At 39.6% G+C, this 23,754-nt stretch overlaps 2 protein-coding genes across 2 annotated transcripts in view; one reads left to right on the forward strand and one right to left on the reverse strand.

Moving 5' to 3' along the window:
- The window catches only part of luzp1 (leucine zipper protein 1), a 136,738-nt gene that overhangs the window by 93,064 nt on the left and 19,920 nt on the right, over positions 1 to 23,754 (reverse strand). The gene's annotated exons all lie outside the window — the stretch shown is intronic.
- LOC117531914 (zinc finger BED domain-containing protein 1-like) lies at positions 2,587 to 4,776 on the forward strand. Its single transcript, XM_034195101.1, has 3 exons — positions 2,587 to 3,854; positions 4,115 to 4,259; positions 4,384 to 4,776. The coding sequence occupies exons 1-3, from the start codon at positions 2,587 to 2,589 to the stop codon at positions 4,774 to 4,776; spliced, it is 1,806 nt and encodes a 601-aa protein (XP_034050992.1).

Here is a 23,754-nt window from a genome sequence, read left to right on the forward strand (position 1 = left end):
TAAAGTCACTAACTGGGACTCTTGTCTTGTTGCAGGAAAGAAATGAGAATCATCCATTCCGTTCACGCAGCTCCCAACGCTGCGCCGCTCTCTCCTGAGTCAAGTTAGAGTCCAGCCGGAATTAATAACTTCAAAGTGAATCACCGTTTTAAATCAAATGACACCTCTTTCCAAACGTAACACAGACGACAAACTGCAACAGACTAAAACATTTTTTCCTCCCAAAATGAGACGTCCTACGTTCCCTATGAATTACATTGATGTTGATGTGCAGCGCAGCCGGCTGAGCTCAGCTCAGAGGTATGGAGTGACATTCATGCCATTAATATGTGAAAGGAAATGCTTTATGAAAAACTAGATTTTGTTTATTTTTATTTATGTCCAGAGATCAAGGATACAGTGACCAATTTTATTTTTATTTACATTCATACTCAATAAAATGTTATTGAGATAGAAAACATGTAAAGCCTACTTTTAGTACACAGAAAATTCACAGGAGGCATTGATAAGGGAACCGATAAGGAATTGCATCGATAAACAGAATTGATAGATAAATTCTTATGAATACCCATGCCTGTTTGAATCAATATTATTTACGCTAAAATGTGTTAGTTATGCCAAAGACATTTAAAAACACAGAGATGTTTAAATGTTAAAAAAAACCATGAGGTTTAAAATATGACAAAAGGTAAAAATAGAATAGAAAGTTGCGAGTAGCAGCAAATTTCTGCCTGGCTCTCTGGTTCAAATTGTCTGTACATCGAGCATGGATTTTCTGAAAAATGAACTGAATTGTTGCTGAAAATGTGTCTCAAAAAATTAGCCGCTTCACTGTACCGAGGCTGTGAAACGCCAGCTCAGCGTGCAGGCGAGGAGCAGCCGCGCAGAGATTCTGTCCACTGAAAGAGAGAGAGAGAGAGAGAAAAAAAAAAAACCTCTCCATTAAAATCCTGCGCGTGAGCGTCTCTGGTGATATATTTATTTTACAGTTGAAAGTCTTCCTGTTTCCCAAAATTTTGAAGTTTGTGCAGCACAAAAACTGCTGTTTGAGAGGAAGAAAAAGAGAGAGAGAGAGAGAGGGAGAGAGAAAGCGAGCGAGACAGAGAGGCAGAGAGAGAGCTGTCTTTTCTCTTTAAGTCTATAAAAGACTTAAAAAATAAAAATACTTAAAGCTTTCTCCAAAACATCAAATCTAGGCTTTCATCTTAGATGCACCTTCTGGAAAATTGTAGCTGACCTTTCGAATATCTGTTCGATATCTGAGGACAGCGAACATTCTGTCTGGTGAAAGGGGAAAAAAAAATCTCCATTAAAATCCTGTGCGTGAGGGTCACTGATGTTACACTTATTTTACAGTTGAAAGTCTTCATGTTTCCCCAAAAGTTTGAAGTTTGCGCAGCATAAAAACAGCGAGAGAGGAAGAAAAAGAGAGAGGCAGAGGGATAGAGAAAGAGAGAGGGGGAAAGAGACAGGCAGACAGAGAGCTGTCTTTTCTCTTTAAGTCTATAAAAGTCTATAAAAATAAAAGTACTTAATTCTTTCACAAAAACATCAAATCTAGGCTTTCATCTTAGATACACCTTCTGGCAAATTGTAGCTCAACTTTCAGGTCTCCTTTTTAAGAAAATCCTCATGAAATCAACAACAATAACAATAACAATAATAATAATAATAATAATAATATTAAAACAAACAGAGCTCTGGTATCTGATCGGAAAAGTATCGGCAGATATTCAAATTCAGGTATCAGGATTGGATCAGAAGTGAGAAATTGTGGATCGGTGCACTACTAATTGTGAGTACTGAGTTTTCTTTTTCTTCCCTCCCGAGAACTTTTACACTAGGTCAAGGTCAGTCATCATCGATATCAGCCAAGACCTTCAACAGGTCAATAAAGTCCAAATTTGGTGGCCTTGTACACAACCTGTGAAATGTTATTCTGCTTATGTGTTTGTCCGTTTTTGTTTTGGGTGTTTTTTTTTTGTGGGGGGGAGCTGCATTGTGATGTGGAAAATGAGATGTGTACAAGTGTACCCAAACACGACATGATGAATCTGAGGTCTTCAACGTGCCCAAAACTCCACAATGGAACCAAATTCCATGATACACGGGCTGGTTGACTTGTATTCTATTGACACCTGGGCGATTCTATGGTAACGGAATTACAATCAGAGCACATTTTTAATGGGGAGCTAAAATATGGCCAGATTTTCCGGTCGTCGTAATTCCATTACCATAGAATCACCCACATGCAGAACAGTGCAGTCTTGGCCAGGATTCATATGAAATTTGTGATTTCTCATCAGAAAGTGACACCAGCTTAACTTTGATCGATGCTGGAGCATTTAATGGATATTTAATAGTTTTTCTACATCACAGCTATCAATCACAGTTTTAATCAGTGCTGTGTTCAAAAGATCGATCCACGATCCGATAATCGATTCACGCTCAAAAAATAAGATATCGATCCAAAAATATGTGGATCGATCTTTTCCAGGTGGCTATAGGGACTATTTTCTTTGACGCGGAAGGAGCAAAATAAAAAGCGGGTGCCGGCTAAACGAAACCGAAACTTAAGAAAGCAAGATGGCCGAAGCTGCAGAGCTAAAATCACCACCTGGAATGAAAGCTGATGTTTGGCAATACTTTGGATTCAAACGTTACGAGGACAAAGACGAACTAGACAGAACAAAAGCAGTGTGCAAACTGTGCCAAATAGAGGTAAAATATAGTGGCAATACCACCAATCTCCGCAACCACTTATCCAGGCACCACGCCGACACAGCTAAACCTGTCGCGAACCAAACAGCACTGGAAAAGGCATTTGGTGTTAAATTTCCCTCGAATTCTAAGCGTGCCTTGAGCATAACCGAGGGTCTCGGAATATTTATTAGTAAAGACCTACGACCCTACAGTGTGGTAGAAAATGCTGGATTCAAACTACTGATCAAGAGACTAGAACCACGCTATGTCCTGCCCAGTCGCAAACATCTGAGCGAAACGGTAATTCCACAAATGTATGCGAAATCAAAAGATACCCTTGCACATTCGCTGAAATCTGCCGAGAGAGTGGCACTGACCTGCGACTGCTGGACCTCCAGAAATACCGTGTCTTACCTGACTATTACGTGCCATCACATTGACGAGGAATGGAGGCTAGCTTCTAGTGTTCTACAGACCAGAGCAGTTGAAACGAGCCACACTGCAAGTAATCTCGCTGATCTGCTCACCGAAGCCATACAGGAGTGGGGAATCACTGACAAAAACCCCGCAATTGTTACGGATAATGCAGCCAAAATTGTGAGAGCGGAGCAATTAATGGGCCATTTTCACATGGGCTGTTTTGCACATCTCATCAACTTGGCATCCCAAGCAGGACTAAAAACTCCTGCTATCGCACGCTTACTGGGGCGGGTAAGGCGAATTGTGGCGTTTTTTCACCGAAGCCCCACTGCGAGCCACACACTAAAAGAGAAGCAGCAGCTCTTTCAATTGCCACAACACAAGCTCATTGTGGACGTCACGACCAGGTGGAACAGCTCCCTGGATATGCTGGGACGTTTCCTCGAGCAGCAGCCAGCCATCTCTGCAGCGCTGCTGTCACCTGACGTCCGCAGGAGGGAAAGCGATATATGCACTTTAACGGAGACAGACATCACCACCGCAGAGGACGTGGTGAAATGCCTAGGGCCAATGAAGACGGCCACGCTCGCCATCTCCGAGGAGGCATCTCCAACTATGTCCATGGTTGCACCACTGCAGTTTCAGCTTCTGAGTCAGATGACATGTACTACTGAAGACTCTTCTGTGATTAAGGAGCTCAAAACAGCAGTTCATAACAATTTGAACTCAAGGTATGTTCATTTAACATGGCTGTGTAGTAGTAGCAGCATTGAAATGCATTAGTCTATAGTTTTTTAATATACTTGTCTGATTTTATTCACATTTTCTTACTTAGAATAGAGCAGTGATTTTAGACTGTACAATTCATACTAGTGTGTTTGCATGACTGTTCCATCTGTATGCATTTACTGTAGGCCTACCCTGCTCTATACAATGGATGCATGTTTAATCTATCTATCTAATCTATCTATCTATTTGTTCCTCTATATAGATATGAAGCCCTGACGGAGACCTTGTGTGTAGCATCATCATTGGATCCACGTTTCAAGACCCTACTATTCCTGTCTGGTGAGGCACGTGATGCTGTCTTCTTGAAATTGACCTCTGAAGCTGCTCATCTGAACCCATCAACTGATGTAAGTTTGCAGATTATATAGTGTGCACATTTGAATATATTTAGACTAGTTTTTTTTAATTGGGCAGCAAAAGACTGAATTCAGGTTAATTTGTGTATTATTTTGTAATATTTTTCTGCATCAGGAAACTACACCAGAGCAAGAAGACACCTCCCATGGTTCAACTGATGTGGCTGTGCCTGCACCAACTCAACCAAAGAGGCAAAAAGACTCATCTGCTCTGATGGCTTTACTGGGGTCAGCCTACACACCACCAGAAACTCCACTACAAAGGAAAACTACTCCCACTGAAAGGGCTGAGGAAGAGGTCGCCACCTACAGGAAAGTACCATCTATTCCTCTTTCTCAAAATCCACTGACATGGTGGCAGGTGCATGCAGGGGATTTTCCTCTTCTGGCAGGCCTAGTAAAGCAGTACCTTGCATACCCGGGACCAGTGTTCCATCTGAGCGAGTCTTCTCAACCGCTGGAGACATTGTTAGTGCTCAAAGGAGCTGCCTCACTCCACAGCACGTAGACCAGCTCCTTTTTCTCCAGAAAAATTACAGAATTCCTGAAGACTAGGACTCTTATCAGTCAATCATAATTTCTTACATAATTTGCTGTTGTTGCTGAGCTACTGTTTTTTTTTGTTTTTGTTTTTTTTTTTTTTTTGGTGGTCATGGTTGGTTAGTTCTGGTCATTATTGTTTTATTCCTGCCATGGGTATGTTACTCAACCAAAAGAGGGCCACCAACTTTTATGGTTAGATTTGGAGACAGTCAAGCATCATTTCTTAAATAATTGACCTACTGAGCTACAGTTGCTGCTGAGCTACTGTTTATTTATTTATTTATTTAAAATTTCTTTGCGGTCATTGTTGTTCTGGTCATTGTTTTAATCCTGCCATGGGTATGTTATTCAACCAAGAGATGGTCACCAAGTTGACAGTTGGTGGCACCAACTGTCAAGGTTACACTCTGAGACTTATCAGTCAAGCATCATTTCTTACACAATTGCTGTGGCTGCTGAACTACTTTTTTTTTTTTTCTTTGTGGTCAGAAACCCTGCCATGGGTATGTTATTCAACTAAAAGAGGGCCACCAAATGTCATGGTTTTGATTTAAATTTCAAATAAAACTTGGATTTTGTTCATTCCAAAATAATTACTTTAAATTCTTGACTCTTCTCTCTGTGTGTCCCTCTTACACATACACAGATACAATCACAAACACATGGGGCTGTTTTGTCTATGAGACAGTTTTTTTTTTAAAGTGACAATCCAGAAATATGTAAATAGATCGAATCGAATCAGATCGAATCGTGGATCGAATCGGATCGTGACCTTATGAATCGGAATCGAATCGATCCTGGAAATTCGGATCGATTCCCAGCCCTAGTTTTAATACAATAGTGATATGAACCAGAGTGAATTTTATCATGATTTACCATTAAATATTTCATTCCTAATATGCATAAACGTTAACCCTCAACAAACCCACACAGAACACGGGTGTGCAAACAGGTCAACATGTTTGTGTCATTTGCATTTATATATATATATAAAAAAGAACGAAAAAAAAAAGGATGTGACAATCAACATGCAAGAATCTGCCTTGGAAAATCTAAATATGACTAAATATCTGATTTACCAGACTATGCATTACATTCAAACTAAACCAGAGCTGTAAAACATATGTGGCTCATCCATCAAAGACAGCATAAATAAAAAAATTATGTTCCAGTGTAACATCTACCGATACAACACTAACGATGTCTCTGTCTGTTCTTTGCGATAGTGCAATCTTGGATTGCTGGAAACCAAAATGAAGACCAGATGATTCCCCCCACTCCCCTTTTCAGCTACATGCCATACTTTGACCATATTCACATGGTCAGCAGTACAGCAGCTAAAAGGTTTGGGTGGTACAAGCCAGTGACTGGTGTTAATAAATGTCAATTCCAAAAAATATAGCTTTGGGAGACAATTTTGAAGTCTGCTGTGAATAATTCCCGGGGGAACATTAAAGAAATCTATCCAACGTCAGAATGCTTTAGAGTACTTCAAAAATCTGGTTGTGTTCAAGCTGTCATAAAAGATGCTTTAAAATGGCATTTTCTGTGCAAATTCTGCTGATGCATTGAGTTTTAATATAAGCTTTATTGCATAGTTGGATTGAAGATCAAAGTCTGCATAAGTTAAAAGTCACATCTTGCAGCCAAATGTCAAACACATACATCATATTGTCATATTATCATATGGTCTTGGCAGAAGACCAAATAGTTTAAACTAAGAGGTTTAAAAAATTTTAAGACATTTGTCTTTGCCATATTGTCAGTATTGGCTGAGCAACCATTTACAACATTTTAGTACCCTAAAATTCAAGCTCACCCAAAACACTATGTGCACCAAACATCCCAAGTTTCCGAATCACCTGCTTGTGTACACTAGATATATGGTGTTTTTTTACATTTGTTCTGAACCCATCACAGAGTAACTAGAGTGTCTGTCCTTCCTGAGCATTCTATTACAAATATCTGTAATAATGTGAATTGTTCAGTTATTTGTGCAAATAGACCATTTAAGAAGTCTGTACTCCAGTATTTCCATCAAATGGAATAGGAGTCATTTGTTATGTTAGGTATCAATAGCTACACTGTTACTGAGGCAATAGCCTGGTCATAATTTTTAATACCCTCAACCAAGCTACAGTCAGGAAAACCACTGCCCAGTCCACAAAAAAAAAAATGCTTTAATAAAACATCTGAACCAAGGTTAACAAATTAGCTTTAGTTTGTTCGGTTAGTCTGTGATGGGAGCATGTTCAGGCTTCATTTGTACTACCCAGGGCACACAGGGTCTTGTTCACACTGTCCGGGATTTAGATGAAGTAAGCCCAGCCAACATCATGACACCCGGAGCTGCACTATTTCAGCTTCAAAAATTACTTGTGCTTAGCACAACAACAAAAAGCCAAGCCAACTGCGGCCCACCTATTATGCGCAGAAGAAACATTTTATCTGTCTTCACTAAACAAGTAAGAAGTAAACTGTTCAATTCTGTTTATTTATATAGCTCCAAATCAGAATGCAAGTCACCTCAAGGCGCTTCACCAGGATAAGGTCTGGTCTTACCAACCCGACTGACAAAGCACATAGGCAACAGCAGTAAGAAAATAAACTCCCTTAGGCATAAAGAAACTTCAAACAGACCAGACTCCAACTAACTACTTATGCCATACTGACAATGACAACAACAAAAATCAAACAAACAAACCACAACAAAGAATTTTAAAACAAATAAAACAAGAACATAACGGTTATAGGCGTTAGGTTAAGGTGCCTTGACATTTGCATGCATTTTGGTTCTGCACTCACGCACGTCGCCATGACAATGCCACCCGCTGTGTGTGTCTCTCTCTCTCTCTCTCTCTCTCTGTATTTGTGATACTTATAAGAGCTTTGTAAAACAGTTGCATGTTTGTTCCTTCTATGAATAGCTGTAAAATTATGTTTATGATAGATTTAACATCGCGTTATAATCGATCAGATGAGCTGCGCTATGATTGCAGTGCACTGACACAATCACTCGCTCTCACATGCAGCGTTTAATTGTTTGCGCAATGTTCACATGAAGTTCACATAATTAATGCATCACAGAGCCGCGAACACATTACAACAGCTTACAACGCGTTTAGTCTCCTGCAGGGCAGAGTGCGTGTGCAAGTGCGCGGATCAAATTTGCGCAAGTGTCAAGGCGCCTTTACAGTCATGTTATACCCCTTCAGTAAGTTAATATCAGGCCCAATACAGACATTACATCGAATCAAGCACATCTCTATACAGAAAGAAGCTTTTGCTGCTGTGGTTTACAGTTTAAGCACTGTGAAGCAAATAGTTTTGTTAAAGTGAAGACTGTCACATTCTCTGACCATCATGTTCTGTGTATTCACTCCTTCCCTCTGATTCGTTCTGACTGAAATGTTTTCTGTGCACCGGGCGGGGGGGGGGGGGGGGGGGGGGGTAAATAAAATGCAGCCAAACTCCAGTGGTGAAGTTAAACTCCACACAGTGCTCTTGCAGTGATAACTGCTCTAAAGAGAACCCATACGGGCAATCTTCACATGCCATTCATCCTGCCCCACACACACAAACTGTCAATCTGCATCGACTTTATATTGGTGTTTTGCTTATTCCTATATGCAGAGGGATGGTTAATTAATAAATAAAATAAAAATCAAACCCTTGAGCATAAAGAGGAAACTAAACTAGCCAACAGACTGGTTTTAGTGCAAATTAAGTGCAGTCTACAAACACATATAATGTAATTATCAATGATAAATTATCCAAAACCTATAGTTTCTGAACGTACAGAATCCAACTGAGAATTTTTTATGCGTTCAAATCTTAAGAAGGCAACTCTGTTCAGAGTGTTTAAGCATTTTAGAAGGTTTCCACACAAAGTGAATAAAGTTGTAAAATGGCAATTTAATTAAATAGCCCCCCACCCCCCCTCCCAAAAAAAAAAAACAAAAAAAAAAAAATCACAAAATAAGTCACCCCAAGGCACTTCACAAGGGCAAGGTCTAACCCTGAAAGGTTGTTTAATGAAACCCATTTGTGGTCGTGCAGAGACAAATTACAATATTGTGTCAATGTACAAATACCTGTGGAGCTGACTATGTGCTGGCGTTAGCATTAGCACACAACGACATTAGCTGTTGTATTTGTCTGTGTGTGTCTCTGTGCTGATGAGGTCTTGAGCAAAGCATGTGAGCACTTGGAGCTGAAATGTTCTTCTGGCCACCCCTGGCTGAGTGACTGAATACAATCAGCCTCTAGTATCTGATGACAGATCTACATGGCTGGGAACAGCACAGTGCATAAGTGCTCTGGCACACAGGCACATGGCGAGGGATGGATACAAACAGTCTTGTTCTGTCGCTGGCTCTGCACTGATAAAGAGCCTGCAACAGGGTAGAGAGAAGCGAGGACAATGAAGCAGTAAAGGGTTGAACACACTGTAGGTGCAAGGTAAGAAGGAGGCAATGGCACAGTGTGAAGCTCTGGATGCGAACTAAATAAGATGTGAACGTCTAGCAGAAGGACACATGGGATACTCACACCTACATTTAATGTTTTATTGTATTAAAATCCTTTGTGTCAGTAATCCAACAACACTTTTATCTTTACTAGTGCTGCATGATTTGATTCATAAATAAACAACATAGTGATTCTTAAGAGAAACATTGTGATTTTGGTAAATGCATGATCTCGTAATGTCAACTCAACCACATGGGTGTACAACCAGTATATTCTGCACACCGGTGCTATACCCAGGTAAATGAGGAGGGTAGAAGCAGGGAGGGTTTACACTGTAAATTTTGTCAGCTCTCAGCCACATTGGGTGCACAAGCCAGTGCATTCGGAGTGAAATTCCCAAGTCTGGATAAATGAGTAGGGATGTGTCAGGAAGGGGCCTCCGGTATAAATTTTGCAAAAACCAAACATACAAGTCACAAATTGAGTTTCCATATTGTTAACGTTTACCTCCAGAGTTTCCATATTGTTAACGTTTACCTTCCACTGGTGCCGATGTCCCACCAGGGCGGCGATGGTGGGACAGAGAAAGTATCCAGAGGCAGCGGGGGAGGGAGGAAAAATAGAAGTATTCATTATTTATTCCAAAAATGTGTATTTTAAACCGAAAGTATATTATTACAATAAACATCCTTTTACAAACACCAAATCTTTATGTGTAAAGTACTTTGCATTGTAGATCTGAAGGAAAGACTTGTTTTGAATGCTATAACTGCTACATCTCATAGACACATTACACTGTAGACATGTGCAAGACTGCAATAAAAGTGTCAGCAAAGTGAATACTGATCCAATTGCTTGCAGCTTAAGTCCCAGCTACTTTTCTGGGTCAGGCTCCAAACTTCTCAACCGCCCCTCGTACCACTATTGCACCACAATGAAATGAAATGCAGTGTGCACAAAGACACAGTCTACATGATTTAATTTGAGTTTCAAGCTGTTGGAACTTGGTAAAACAAATTCTGACATTTTATTTTAAATAAAGTAAAAATAGTTAGCTTGATTTCAGTGCGGCTGCAGTTCAGCAAACACATCTTTATGACATTCAGCCGTATTCCTGCATGTTGGCTAAACAGATAGCAATTCCAACTGGCCTGCGTACTGTCAACAGCAGCCTCTATCCCGGATACTGAGCCCATTATTACATTATCACAAACCACACACAAACACTGCGTGCAGGCTTAATTCATGGGCTTTCTACAAGAGAGACCATGATTCATCTGCTATTTCAAGGAGGTCCTCTTTTTATAAATCCTGCCACAACATTGTGTATTCTCTACTTCTCTGTTCCTGGTTGAGAAGGTTACAAGGGCTAAAAGTAAGCATATACTACTATTAATCATCACCATCATCCTGAACCAGCACTAATTCATATGAGCTTTATAGTATAACTTTGTAAACTATGTAGCTTACACAGTTCTGACCCATTTTTGGGGACATAGAAACAAGACTCATTCCCTCATACATAACTTTTGCAAATAACCACAAGTGACATTTTAAAATATGCCAATTTTTGTTTTTCTCCAGTACTTATTCACTTGTTTTATAAAGCTGATGTAATCGAGCTGCTGTAATTACTCTCACCTTGACAAATTTGTCTGTACTGGTAATAATCTCTTAATTATTCAAATCATAGTTCCCTAAACTGTGGACCATGGACTGAGGGAGAGGTTTTATGGTGTATTACTGGTGCTTTGAACATCACAGAGGAAGTTTTTCAGTTGTCCAATTCCCACCATAATCCATCAAAAAGTACTGACAGACAAAACACCTGCATATTCTTCACAAATGTGTGGATTCGCTACCCATATGCCAACAGCAGAGGCTCTGGGCATAAACCTTGATGAGCAAAGTGGCGGTATGTTACCACCGACAAGCTGCTTTTGACATTCCCAGTGGTCTGATTCTCCCAGGCAGAACAAACCTGAATATTTTAATTTAATCTCCAGAGCACTCATTTAGCCACTCTGTAATCCCAAACTCCTGTGCGTAGTCTGATAATTACCCTTATTGGACACCCATAATGATTAGTTTTGGTTTCACCCAAAGCAGCAGAGGCAGTTTCATAGGGCAGTCACAGTGTCTGCGGACGGGGAAAAACCAATCACGCATGCTGTAGACCAGGTTGTAAATGACAAGAAGGGAAGCATGATTATTATCCACTGTGCACAACCTTTGTTTAACTTTCACTGTTTGGCAGGTGAATTTAAAGATGGCAACGTGGTAGCGGTGGAGGAACTCCTACAGAGTCAACAGCACTCACATTTGTTAAAAGAACAAAAGTCACAGGGGGCATCTGCTGGGAACTAATCTTGGCTCCTTGCTTACTAAAGAAGAAAATGCATGCATCAAGCAATAATTTGGAAAAATTTAGACATGTCACTCGTCACTGAGCTGCTACTCTCATTTCATTTTCCTTTGCATTTCACCCAACATACCCAAACTGCACACAAATTATGGAAAATACCACATACTTTGCAGGCAGTGTAATAATCTCCCACAAAAACATGCACGGCCGCTATTATGAAAAGTTGGCTCACAACTGGTTGTACAAAAGTCCATGACAAAAGTTGGTTTGTTGCACAGAGTGCAGCACAAAACTGGTTGCTGAGGTGGTATAAACTGCAGCTGCCTGGGAGGGCGAGCCTTACTGGAAGTCATCAGTGGGATTTTTTTTTCTCTCCTCCTCTTTCAAGTCTGAAACAGGTCAAGGCAGGTCCCCTCCATCTCCCTTCACTGCCTCAACTGCTCTTTACGAGCCCCACCTGGCAGATTAGTATTCCATCACTACAGCTACCTTTTCTGTTACTGACATGCACACTACTGTATGCTGTTCTGGTGAAGGTGCATAGGTCACATACTATTTAGACTTGGGGCTCACAACCCGCCTCGTTTCCATATGTATGCATCCATCACGTGTGAAAGAGGGCAAACACCAATACATACTTAACAGAACAAGCTTTGCTTGAGGCACTGCATGCAGATTTAGAAGTACCCCAAAATTAATTCACTTAAAAAAAAAAATTATTCCATGTCAATCATGCATAAAGTAACTAGGGATGGGACCGGTACCGGTGTTGGGTTCCGATATGACATAATTCATGAATGGGAAAATACCGATCCAACCCGCGACATTTTCAGATACCGGTGAAGAGCCACTGTGAATCCTCTCAACTGCTGTTGTTTGCTCTCTGCTTGTTTACTGCTGGGTGGGAGGAGGGGGGAGGTTTTCTGAAGACAGGCTGTTTGAGAGAGAGCTCTCTTCCGCAGTGTTCTAGCTGCGGTTCAAACGGCTGTGGTGGGTTCAAATTGTCTGTTCGTCGAGCATGGATTTTCCGAAAAATTAACTGAATTGTTGTTGAAAATGTGTGCTAAAAAGTTAGCCGCTTCACTGTCCCGAAGTTGTAAAACACCAGCTCAGCGTGCAGCCGAGGAGGAGCCACGCAGAGATTCTGTCTGCTGAAAGGGGGGAAAAAAAGTCTCTATTGAAATCCTGCGCGTGAGCATCGTTGGTGATATATTTATTTTACAGTTGAAAGGCTTCGTGTTTCCCAAAAGTTGACGTTTGTGCAGCACAAAAACCGCTGTTTGAGAGAAAGAAAAGAGAGAGACAGAGGAGAGAGAAAGCGAGCGAGAGAGGCAGAGAGAGAGTGCTGTCTTTTCTCTTTAAGTCTATACAAATAAGGCTATAAAAGACTATAAAAAATAAAAATACTTAATTCTTTCTCCAAAACATCAAATCTAGGCTTTCATCTTAGATGCACCTTATGGAAATTGTAGCTGACCTTTCAGGTCTCCTTTTTAAGAAAATCCTCATATAAAAATCAACAATAATGATAAGAATAATATTAAAGTAAACAGAGCTCTGGTATCGGATCGGAAAAGTATGGGTAGATATCCAAATTCAGGTATCGGGATTGGATCGGGAAGTGAAAAATTGTGGATCGGTGCGTCCCTAAAAGTAACCACAGAATACAGGAACGCACTCAACTGGTTTATGGGTACAAGCTCATACACAGCTTCTTCCAGTAGCTGTCAACTTTCTTTATGAACAGTAAAATCAGCCGTGTAGAAAAAGAGCTGGAAGCCACAGGAGATGTGCAAACTTTCACGGCCAAGTTAAAAATCATAATGTTCATCCAGTACTTCACTGAGTGCTTCCCCAATTGACTCTTCCTGGATATGTATTGTCAGTGACATTCCATAAATAAAATATACTGAGTAAACTTGAAGAAAAATTGTGATTTGGTCCAACTAGGTACACTGAAAACTCTGGGGAAGCAGGGTGGTCAAGTGGTCAGTGTGCTAGCTTCCAAAACAGAAGGCTCCCAGTTAAACATCATCATCCATACCCATTCTCCATACGATGTGGAATTGCAGCAGTAAGGGCATGTGATGGAAATCAAAGTGCAGATTCATATTGGATGTGTTGTGGTGACAGGATCTTAAGAACTTACTTCTGGTATCCTGAAAAGTAGCAATAATGGTTACAGAGTCACAGTGCAGAGTGCTCATGCAACCTGCAGCTGTGACATTCCACCAGCCAGCATATCCATTTGAATGCATCCATACTATTGCCATAATTATCATCAACAAGATGCGAACCAGCACTGAATGTGGGCCCTACTTTAGATATTTATCCAAGTTTCAAAAGTACTGGCTAACAAGCAATACACCAGTAAATTGAAGACACTGCAAAACGTACTGTAAAAAGTACTTTGTTGGCACAAATACAAAAAGCTTTTAATAGTTCATTCAACACTCTGAAGGAGCCACTATCCAAAAATCAGGATATCAAAAAATACCTGTTTGAAAAAGTGTTTGCAACTGTTTGTGAAACATAAACCATGTAGTAGGCTCATTTCTGATAATAATTAATAGGTGCAATACAAGAGTCTGTTTGTAGGAGCATAATAGCAGTGATTCAGCTGAGACAGTGGCCTGCGGCAATAATGCAATAAACATACAAAGTAACACATTGGCCTAACATCTACAGTGTCCAAAAGCTGCATCAACACGTTAATGTATAATTTCCCAAGGATATAGAAAGACAGATGTATTGAAATGATCATTTCCCTTATTTTGACGGCGCCCATAATACTTTTACAACACTGCCAAATACACAACATTCTACAACAATATGACTGACATCATTCATTGGTAAATTCGCAACCACAGGATCATTAAATTTAAAGCGGATGTGAAGAAGTTATAGAGTGTCACTACTGGGAAATCTATTTTACTGAAAAAGCAAGTGCAAAGTAATTAATTTTTTTTTTACATGTGCATACCATTTACACAACACCAACCACATTTAACATGCATACAAAGGGATTTAGACATATATCATTAAACAGAAAAAATCTGAATCTTGTGGCAAATGGCCCATTGAGATTGCAAAAGGCCCACTGTGCTCAGCACGAGGGGCCAATGATTCATTCACATTTTTTACCTGCTGAATCCCTGAACAGAGCATGTAATCGTACTGAAAATTTCTGGTACACATGTACCGAATGAATACAGCAACTGCGCATGTAGAAGTGTAGTCCACCCTTTAGCAACAGACTGCATGTTATTTTAGTCCAAGCACACAGTGCAGGCTCTGCTGTTTAGAAAAATGAATGTTTCTGCTTTAATAATTGTGAACAAAGGCAGGTGAATCAGACAAAAGCTATATGCCAGACATGTTCATCTGTGGTTGGGTATGAAGCTGGTTTGCGCCAAGCATCATCATCTGAAGTGAATGCCAGAACAAGGTGAGTGTGGTGCAAACCCAGCTACACTTTGCATTTAAGCAGGCTTTTCCTAACAATTCAGACCTGACTAATAAAGTAAAAAAAAAAAAATTACTTGAGGTGTTTTTTTTTTTTGTTTGTTTGATTTTAATAAACAGCAGACAGGATAAACAACCAAACTCTGTTGTTAAGAGCGCAAACTTTGAATACATGCTGAAAGTAATTGACACCCTTCTCAAAGTTCACCCCTCTAGTTTAATTAAAAATAAAAAAATTACTGCTGTGTTTCTTGTTTTCATTGTACCGAACCGTGAACTCAAACCCACAGCACGTACATTACACATTGTTACACCCCAATTAGGCTTTGCACCAACTTCAAGAAACCACGACTATTAATCTATTTATACAATTCATTCATGGATCATGAATTCTATAAAATTGCCAAAATAGTGAAAAAAGCCTGTCAAAAAATTGAATTTTTTCATATTTGACAACATTATGTAAGATGGTATTCTATAATGACTGACAAAGTTTGATCTGGATTACAGATTTTGTTTGCGATTTAAATTTAACATTGAAAACCCCATTTGATGCATATTTTACATTATATCTTAATCAAACATGCCCCAATCATTCTCATATTTGAAAGTAAGATGCAGACTGGCACTCACTGTCACCTGACAAAGTTTGATCTGGACCTCATCCAGATTGTGGATTTTGTGGACATTTGAATTTAATAGTGAGAAGTCCATTTGGTGTACGTTTGCATTGTATCTCAATCAAAAGTGGCACAATCACTCATTTTTCTGTTATGGATTTACCTACCACACCAAAATTAAATGGAGGTTCTAATTCTATGCCTGTTTGTCTATCATCAGTTATCAGCCAGAAACCAATCACAAATTGTGCATAGCAGAGATAACCAATGTTCTGTGAAAATTATCTGAAAAAGAATTCAAAAATCAAAAAAGTTGGAAAAAAAAAAAAGTTCAAGTGCATGAACTAAATGCATACTCCTGACATTTGATCACATCTAATTTATCTTGTGAAAAGACACTTCTGACAAGAGTTTAACCTTGAAATTTTTTCCAAGGTAAAAATTTGTGGAATTGGAAACCAGTGTTGGCAGAGGTTTTTACTCTATGAGCAGGGTGCCCTAGTTAAAACTTGTTAGACTACCGGAGCTCTTAAATCATTAGTCACAACAGCCATTTGCATAACTTATTCAAACCATCAAAAGGTCAGACCAAAGGCTCCGTTCAAGATATGTTTATGTTCCACTCAATATGCAAACCAGGACAAACCAGTTTTTTTTGCACTCCCAAATCTGAATGCCATTTCTAGAAGGGCACTGCACACTTCTGGTGTCAGAATGAAGCTCTAAACATGATGTTTCAGTTGTTTCGGGTTAGGATTAGGATTTAAGCGTATTTTTTTATGCATTCAAAATGTAAATCTGAAAAATACTGCAACTTCAAGGACCGCAGCTTTGCACACTTTTAGGAGTATGGCACAGTATCAGAAACCTGAACCACTCCAGTTGCAATTTGGCAGTGCAATCACGTTTGAGGGAGGGCACTAAAGGGTTAAAATATGATACTATGATGCAATAATCCTATATCCGGGGAGAGCCTTTGTATGTCTCCATCAGAAACACGGTACTTTCTCTGAGTTTTTGAGCAAATTACACACAAAGTGAAAATGCAAAGAAAAAGTGATGAAGTGGTGGAAAGTGGACGTGTTGCAGTTTGTTTATGACCCCGAGCTTAAACATGTCGAGGGGTTGTGCAGCCAGGAGAATGCAGCTACTCTGTCTAGGTGTGTAGGCTAAAACTTACAGACATGAACTCTCCCATTTGCCTTGTCTTTCCTTCTCCACTGGGAACTGAAAAAAACTGCACTTTTCGTGACTGCTTCTGTGATTGCAGCCAAAAACAAAACAGTACAGTGTGATGCTGTGTTTGTGTTGTGCAACAGCAGACTGTCCATGGAAGTGGTCAAATCCCGCAATATCACGAAGGGCTTCAAACGAAACTGCACTGCCCTATTCCGAAATATTTCCATTTCACATCGTGCTTGAATATCCACAGCATTTTCTGGTTTATATGTGGTCTGTGCAAGAAGGTGTGGGAAAGTGAAAACTTCCAGCACAGGATCCAGATCATGATTGAATTCTGTTACTACGCATGTTTTTGTTGTTGTTTTGGGTGTTCAAAACCATCTGACTGTTTGAAAGGCTTGCCATGTCCACACTTTTTATAACATGCCTGGACATGCATTTCAGAGAAATTACACCCTAACCCTAAGAGAAAGAGAAAGCTGACAAATCAGCTTACAGCCTTGTACTGAATGCAGAAGTTGCAGTCAGTTCTGCAGGACAAAATCTGAGTTTGTTCACATTCTCAAACTCCATGGTATACTCACAGCAACTTTAGCCAGACGGGTTATCAATTAATCACCCAAATTAGTCATCTTGATCAGACTGGATTTATCACTGGGAGGTGCCGTGCATCTGTAAAGTATACACAGCACTCCACTCCCCCTCAAAATTTACTCAAACACCCACAATGATAACATGAAAAATATTTTTTGAAATTTTTGAAAATTTATTAAAAAAAAAAAGAATAAATCACATGTACATAAGAATTCACAGCCTTTACTCAATACTTTGTTGATGCACATTTGGCAGAAATTACAGCCTCAGATCTTCGTGAATATGATGCCATAAGTTATTTGCCCCGATCTTTGGGCACTTTTGCCCATTCCTCTTTGCAGCACCTCTCAAGCTCCATCAGGTTGGATGGGGAGCGTCGGTGCACAGCCATTTTCAGATCTCTCCAGAGATGTTCAATTGGATTCAGGTCTGGGCTCTGCAGTGAAGTAAAGTGGCCCTTCAACAACAAATCCTGAAACTTTTTTTCCATGACATCGGGGCTGCCACTCCTGGTGAGTAGTCTGGGGACCTCACCCAGAAAGTTTTGAAATACTACATGCAATTTGGTGCAATCTGGTACAATTAATAAGCTAAATGCAAGCTATTTCTCAGTCCCATTTTCTTGCTCATTTTAGTAATAAAAAAGCATATTTTCTCATATTGACAAGATGACAGAACTATAATACACTGTCATATGGATTAGAATACGGTGTTATCACTATTTCATAAAAACACATATTTGTATTGGAATGTTACTGTTCTTCTCTACATTTATCTAGACATTTGATTTCAGCAATTTGTGCTTTTATAACAACTGATAGGGCCTTAACATGAACAAAAGTAAAATTGATACAAGTAAAGCTGCAGTCAAATGGGAAACGCAGTAACATGGATTTTACCATCCAGTGCCGACTTTAGCATTCCTGGGATACTGACAATTTATGTGTCCTGCAAAACACACAAACATTTTTCACATCAATATGTAGTTACGAGCATGTTAAATGTTGCAACTCACGGACATTTACAGAGTTGCGCTGAAGCCACTCCTTTATATCTTGGCTGTGTGTTAGGGTCATTGTCCTGCTGAAAGATGAACCGTCAACCCAGTCTGAGGTCAAGAGCGCTCTGGAGCAGGTTTTCATCCAGAATATCTCTGTACATTGCTGCATTCATCTTTCCCTCAAACCTGACTAGTCTTCCAATTCCTGCCACTGAAAAACATCGCCACAGCATGACGCTGCCACCACCATGCTTCACTTGTAGGGATGGTGCCTGGTTTTCTCCAAATATGAAGCCTGGCATTCACGTCAAAGAGTTCAATCATTGCATGATCAGACCAGAGAATTTTTTTCTCATGGTCTGACATCAGGCAAACTCCAGGCAGTCTGCCATCTGCCTTATACTAAGGAGTGGCTTCTATCTGGTCGCTCTACCATACAGGCCTGATTGGTGGACTGCTGCAGAGATGGCTGTCCTTCTGGAAAGTTCTCCTCTCTAAACAGTGTAGGATTGGGTGATATGACCTCATAATAAAATTTCAGATGTTTTCACAAGAAATCTGATTTCCCATTTTTTTCTAGAGATAACTCAAAACAAGTTTTGCTTTTCTTTTCCCCCACTTACCTCCTGGAATGGAAGTGCCAGCTGTTCTTTTGTTTAAAAAAAAAAAAAAAAAAAAAAAAAAAAACAACAACACTTGGGTAAATGATTCCACCACAGTAAGCTGCTTTTTAGGGGGACTTTGGTTGTTGTAGTGGTCTTGTTCCCCTCGTAAAGAGTGGCATTTCTCCCACTCAGCTGGATGCCTCTGTTTTAGTTGTTGGAATAAGTTCGTTGTGCTGTTGCCTATTGCTGCAATGAGCTTTAGACAAACTTTGCAGCGTGCAGTCACTTGTTCTACGTCTGTCGCCGTAAACCCAAACCAGTTCCAATACTATTCCTTTCTTGGGAACAAACTTATCACTCGTTAGTGGCGGCCATGTTGTTACTGTGAAGGAAACAAGAGGGTGGGAGGAGGGGGAGGTATGGAAGCTCCTGTGGGCAAAAGATGCGCCGTAGCAAGAGGAGGAAAAAAGTTTTTTTTTTTTCTCTTTACTGTCCGCAACAAAAAACTCAAATTTAATCGATAAAACGGATGTATTGCCCAGGTATAAAACTGAGGAACACTGGAGCGCTGACAGAGCGACTATTGGGTTCTTGATCATCTCCCTGACTAATGGGGAGAGAGAAAGAAAAAACCTTGTTCGCAGAGGTGAGACGTTTGGCTCCATGATGCTACAGACTGTCTGGACACGCAGATGGATTTGATACACTGAAAAAGTCAGAATACATTCCGTCTGTGAGAAGTGGATAGTGGACATGTCCTCTCACTGGCAAGCTGTCCATGAGGAGGGGATTTGGACATGTCCTCTGAACGTGGAAGTTTAGCCTGACTCTTCTTCCGTGGTTTTGAAGCTTCAATGTCAGCAAAGTAGGGGGACTTTGCTGACATTTGTGGTAGGCTAGGCTGTGTACAGTAGGCTAGGTGTACAGTAGCACAGTGTCATGTAGATTTACATACAGTAGTGGAGTGTTGCATAGTCTTGGTTAAAAACTGCATATTTTCTGAGTCCAGTACTCTACGCCAAAAAAATTAAATATGTTTAATTTCTTGCGACCACCTTGCGTAGCCCTCACCATACTGCTACATAGGGGAGAAAAAAACTCAGCCTAGAGCTGCATAGCTCAGCGTAGTCAATACACTGCAATATGCAACTCTACGTTGGTCTGGTGTGAAAGGGGTTTAAGGATGACCAGTGGAAACAGGAAGCTCCTGACCTTAATTCTGAGCTTCAAGGCAAGAGCTGTGAATACCTATTAGACCTGTTCAAAATGTCAAATGTTTCAAAATCTTTTGGGCTGCATGTTGTTCCTGTTCCACTAATAAAATAAAAGTTCTGTGCCAAATTTTATTGTAATCGGACATTGTTTAGGGGTCCTCCACAAAGCAACAATTTTCCCAAACAAGCAAAAAGGGGGGACGAATTCCAGGAATGTTCTCCTCCTCCTGTGTGTATATAAACTTTTTCACATCATAATTATGGAGTATTGTGTATAGAATTTTGAGGAAAAAAATTTTCATACATTTTGGAATAAGGCTGTAACATAAAATGTGGGAAAAGTGAGGCACTGTGAATACTTTCTGGATGCACTGTACTATGAAGACAATTTACAGCACTTACTAAACATAATATCCCATCAAACAGGACAGAAATCAAAATCAGTGATTATATCCCTAGATGCCCAAAAGGCATTTGACCGGGTTTCATGGCAATATTTGTTTCACACATTAGAACAATTTAAATTCTGCCCTAATGTTGTAAATTGGATACAAATGTTATACTCATCTCAACAGGTGGCTATTAAGGTCAATAGATATAGCTCAATGAGATTCACATTGGAACGGAGATGCAGACAAGGCTGCTCTCCATCACCCATGCTGTTCGCTATTAGCACTGAACCATTGGCCCAGCTTATTAGAGACAATGATAATATAAAAAGGAATTGTAAGAAATAAAGAAGAACACAAAATATCATTATATACTGATGATGTATTATGATATCTAACAAAACCAATATCAACAATATCACAATTAAAGGAATTAATTTTTCTATGGGTATTATTCAGGATATAAAGGTAAACATGGAAAAAACAGAGGCTATGGATATCATTGACAAGATTCTGGAGAATATAAAACTCCAGAGTGGATTTAAATCATCTAAAGAAGGTATTAAATACCTTGTATATATATTCCCCCATCTCTACATAATCTCTATGAAGCAAATTATGGTAAAATTATTCAGTGCATTACTAATGACTTGGGACAATGGTCCATGCTCCCTCCCTCTCTGCTTGGACGTGTTAAAAATATCTGTATGAATGTTTGCCAAGGCTGATTTAATTGGATAAAATAATTTCACATGGTAAAAAAAGCACGCTAGAATTAGACTTAAAACTTTACAGTTATTAGGGATGGGTATCGGGAACCGTTTTTTTTCCGAGTATCGTTAAGAAATGATTCGATCCACTGATATCAATAGCCTTTTTGCTTAATGATTCCCTTACTGGTCCTTCAGAGCAGCCGTTATTTTTGAAGGTGTTTGTCGGGAAAATGATCATTCCTCTACGTTGATTACAGACCCTGCAGCAGCTCTGTAATCAACGTTTCTGCAGCGCGCCTCTACTTTAAAGCGTGAACCAATGAAACAATGCTTCGATCCACTGGCTCATGGTTCTTTGAGTTGCTGCTTTTCAGAAACGGCAAGTCCGCTTCTTAACCCCTCTCAAAGCCATTAAAATATCTTGAGTCACTTTGTGTGTATTAAAGTCACTAACTGGGACTCATGTCTTGATGTAGTCAAGAAACGAGAATCGTCCTCCGTTCCATTGGCACAGCTCCAAACGCTGCACCACTCTGCTGAGACAGAGTCGGGTCGGAATTACTAGCTTCAAAACGAATTGCCACTTTGAATAAAATGACACCGCTTACAAATGTTGTAATACAGACAAGAAACCACAATCGACTAAAATGTTTTGTTTTTTTTCCTCGAAAAAAGACGTGCAGCATTCTTTATAAATTACATCCTGACATGCAGCACAGCCAGTTCTAAGAGCTCAGCTCAGATGTAAGTTTAAGGATCCAGTGACCATTTTCATATTTATTTACTTTAAGACTCAATCAAATGTTGTTCAATTTCAATTCAATCAGCTTATAAAGCGCCAAATCACAACAAAAGCCATCTCAAGGCACCTCACATAGAACACTTCAGCATAAAAAAAAAAAAAAAACAATTAAAAACATTTGTTAGTCCTCGATTTAGACTCCTCCAATATAAGTGGCTCATGAGAACGTATGTGACACCAGAAAAGTTGAACAGGTTTAATCGAAAACATACCTGATGTGTGTGAAATGTAACGATGCTAAAGAAACTTTGTTCCATTGTGTGTGGCAATGTCCCGAGGTTGGACTTTTTTGGGACGAGGTCAAAACAGCCGTAGAGACTATAATCCAAAAGACATTCTAAAAGATACCATATTTTTTTTAGGAGTTTATTCTGAAAAAAAGCAAATGTTAATCAATACGTGTTTCTTACAAGCAAAAAGATCAATTGCTATATACTGGAGAAAGAAAAAAAAAAAAAAAAAAAAAACAGGCCCAAGCTAACACATTGGGTAAAACAAATTCTAGCAGTGTTTCCTCTGGAAAAAATAACTTGTTTTAAAAGAGGGAAGATGTTGCTTTTTAAAAAATCTGGGGACCATTTAAAACTTTGTGGATAATTTAAATATACCAATTGACAATGAAAATGAATGATTAATGTATCACTATAAACCTAGATGCATATAAGATTTATCTAAATGCCTGGATTCATGAGAGTTTGTGAACAGAATGTATAAGTGAGAAGGTTTTCCTTTTTTTTTTTTTTTTTTTTTTTTTTGCATGTTTTGTTCAGGTTCCATGTAATAAGCATAAGAATGTGTTTTTTTTTCTTTTTTTATAAAAGAAAATACTTTATTATTATTATTTCTGAAATGCAGACAGGAGAGTCTGTACTTTTTTCATTGGAAAAAAAAAAAAGGTCAATAAATACATTGTTTTAAAAAAAGGAAATACTTTTTCTGCTCTCAGAGGTCACATGATGTACAGAGCCAGATGACATTCTAAAATGCATGATATGCTACATGTGGACAAAATTAAAGAGAAAGAGAATGTCAAACATTATAAAAGATGTTACGGCTGTATTGAATTAAAAATAAATAATAAAACCCAGAAACAGCAATTTCAGCAGGGCTTACCAATCGGTCGCTATGACTATTGGAAAAATGGGATGCTGGGCTACAGGTCTACGGGTGCCCCCTGCGCTCAATGACTGAGATGTTCATGGATAGCCATGCACCCAATGGACAGCCATCATGGATGTGTGCTTGAATGACCAAGTGCGGGGGGTACATGACGGGCGATTAGTTTAGAGCAGTGGTTTTCAAATTGTGAGCCCCACCCGCCCCCGCCTGGGGAGCGCCAGAGTTCTTTTCGAGAATCGTTAAGAAATGATTCGATCCACCAACATCAATAGGCTTTTGGCTTAACAAATTCCCTTATCGGTCCTTCAGAGCAGCCGCTGTTTTTGAGGGTGTTTATCAGGAAAATGATCATTTCTTCACGTTGATTACAGACTCTGCAGCGGGTCTGTAATCAACTGCTTCTGC

The sequence above is a fragment of the Thalassophryne amazonica genome, chromosome 19, assembly GCF_902500255.1.
Source record: "Thalassophryne amazonica chromosome 19, fThaAma1.1, whole genome shotgun sequence".
Lineage (NCBI taxonomy): Eukaryota > Metazoa > Chordata > Actinopteri > Batrachoidiformes > Batrachoididae > Thalassophryne > Thalassophryne amazonica.

Excerpts from the sequence above, each read along its gene's own strand:
- LOC117531914 (XM_034195101.1), top strand. The coding sequence starts at position 2,587 with ATGGCCGAAGCTGCAGAGCTAAAATCACCACCTGGAATGAAAGCTGAT. Across the intron at positions 3,855-4,114 it reads CATAACAATTTGAACTCAAG|ATATGAAGCCCTGACGGAGA; the intron begins GTATGTTCATTT and ends TCCTCTATATAG. Across the intron at positions 4,260-4,383 it reads ATCTGAACCCATCAACTGAT|GAAACTACACCAGAGCAAGA; the intron begins GTAAGTTTGCAG and ends TTTCTGCATCAG.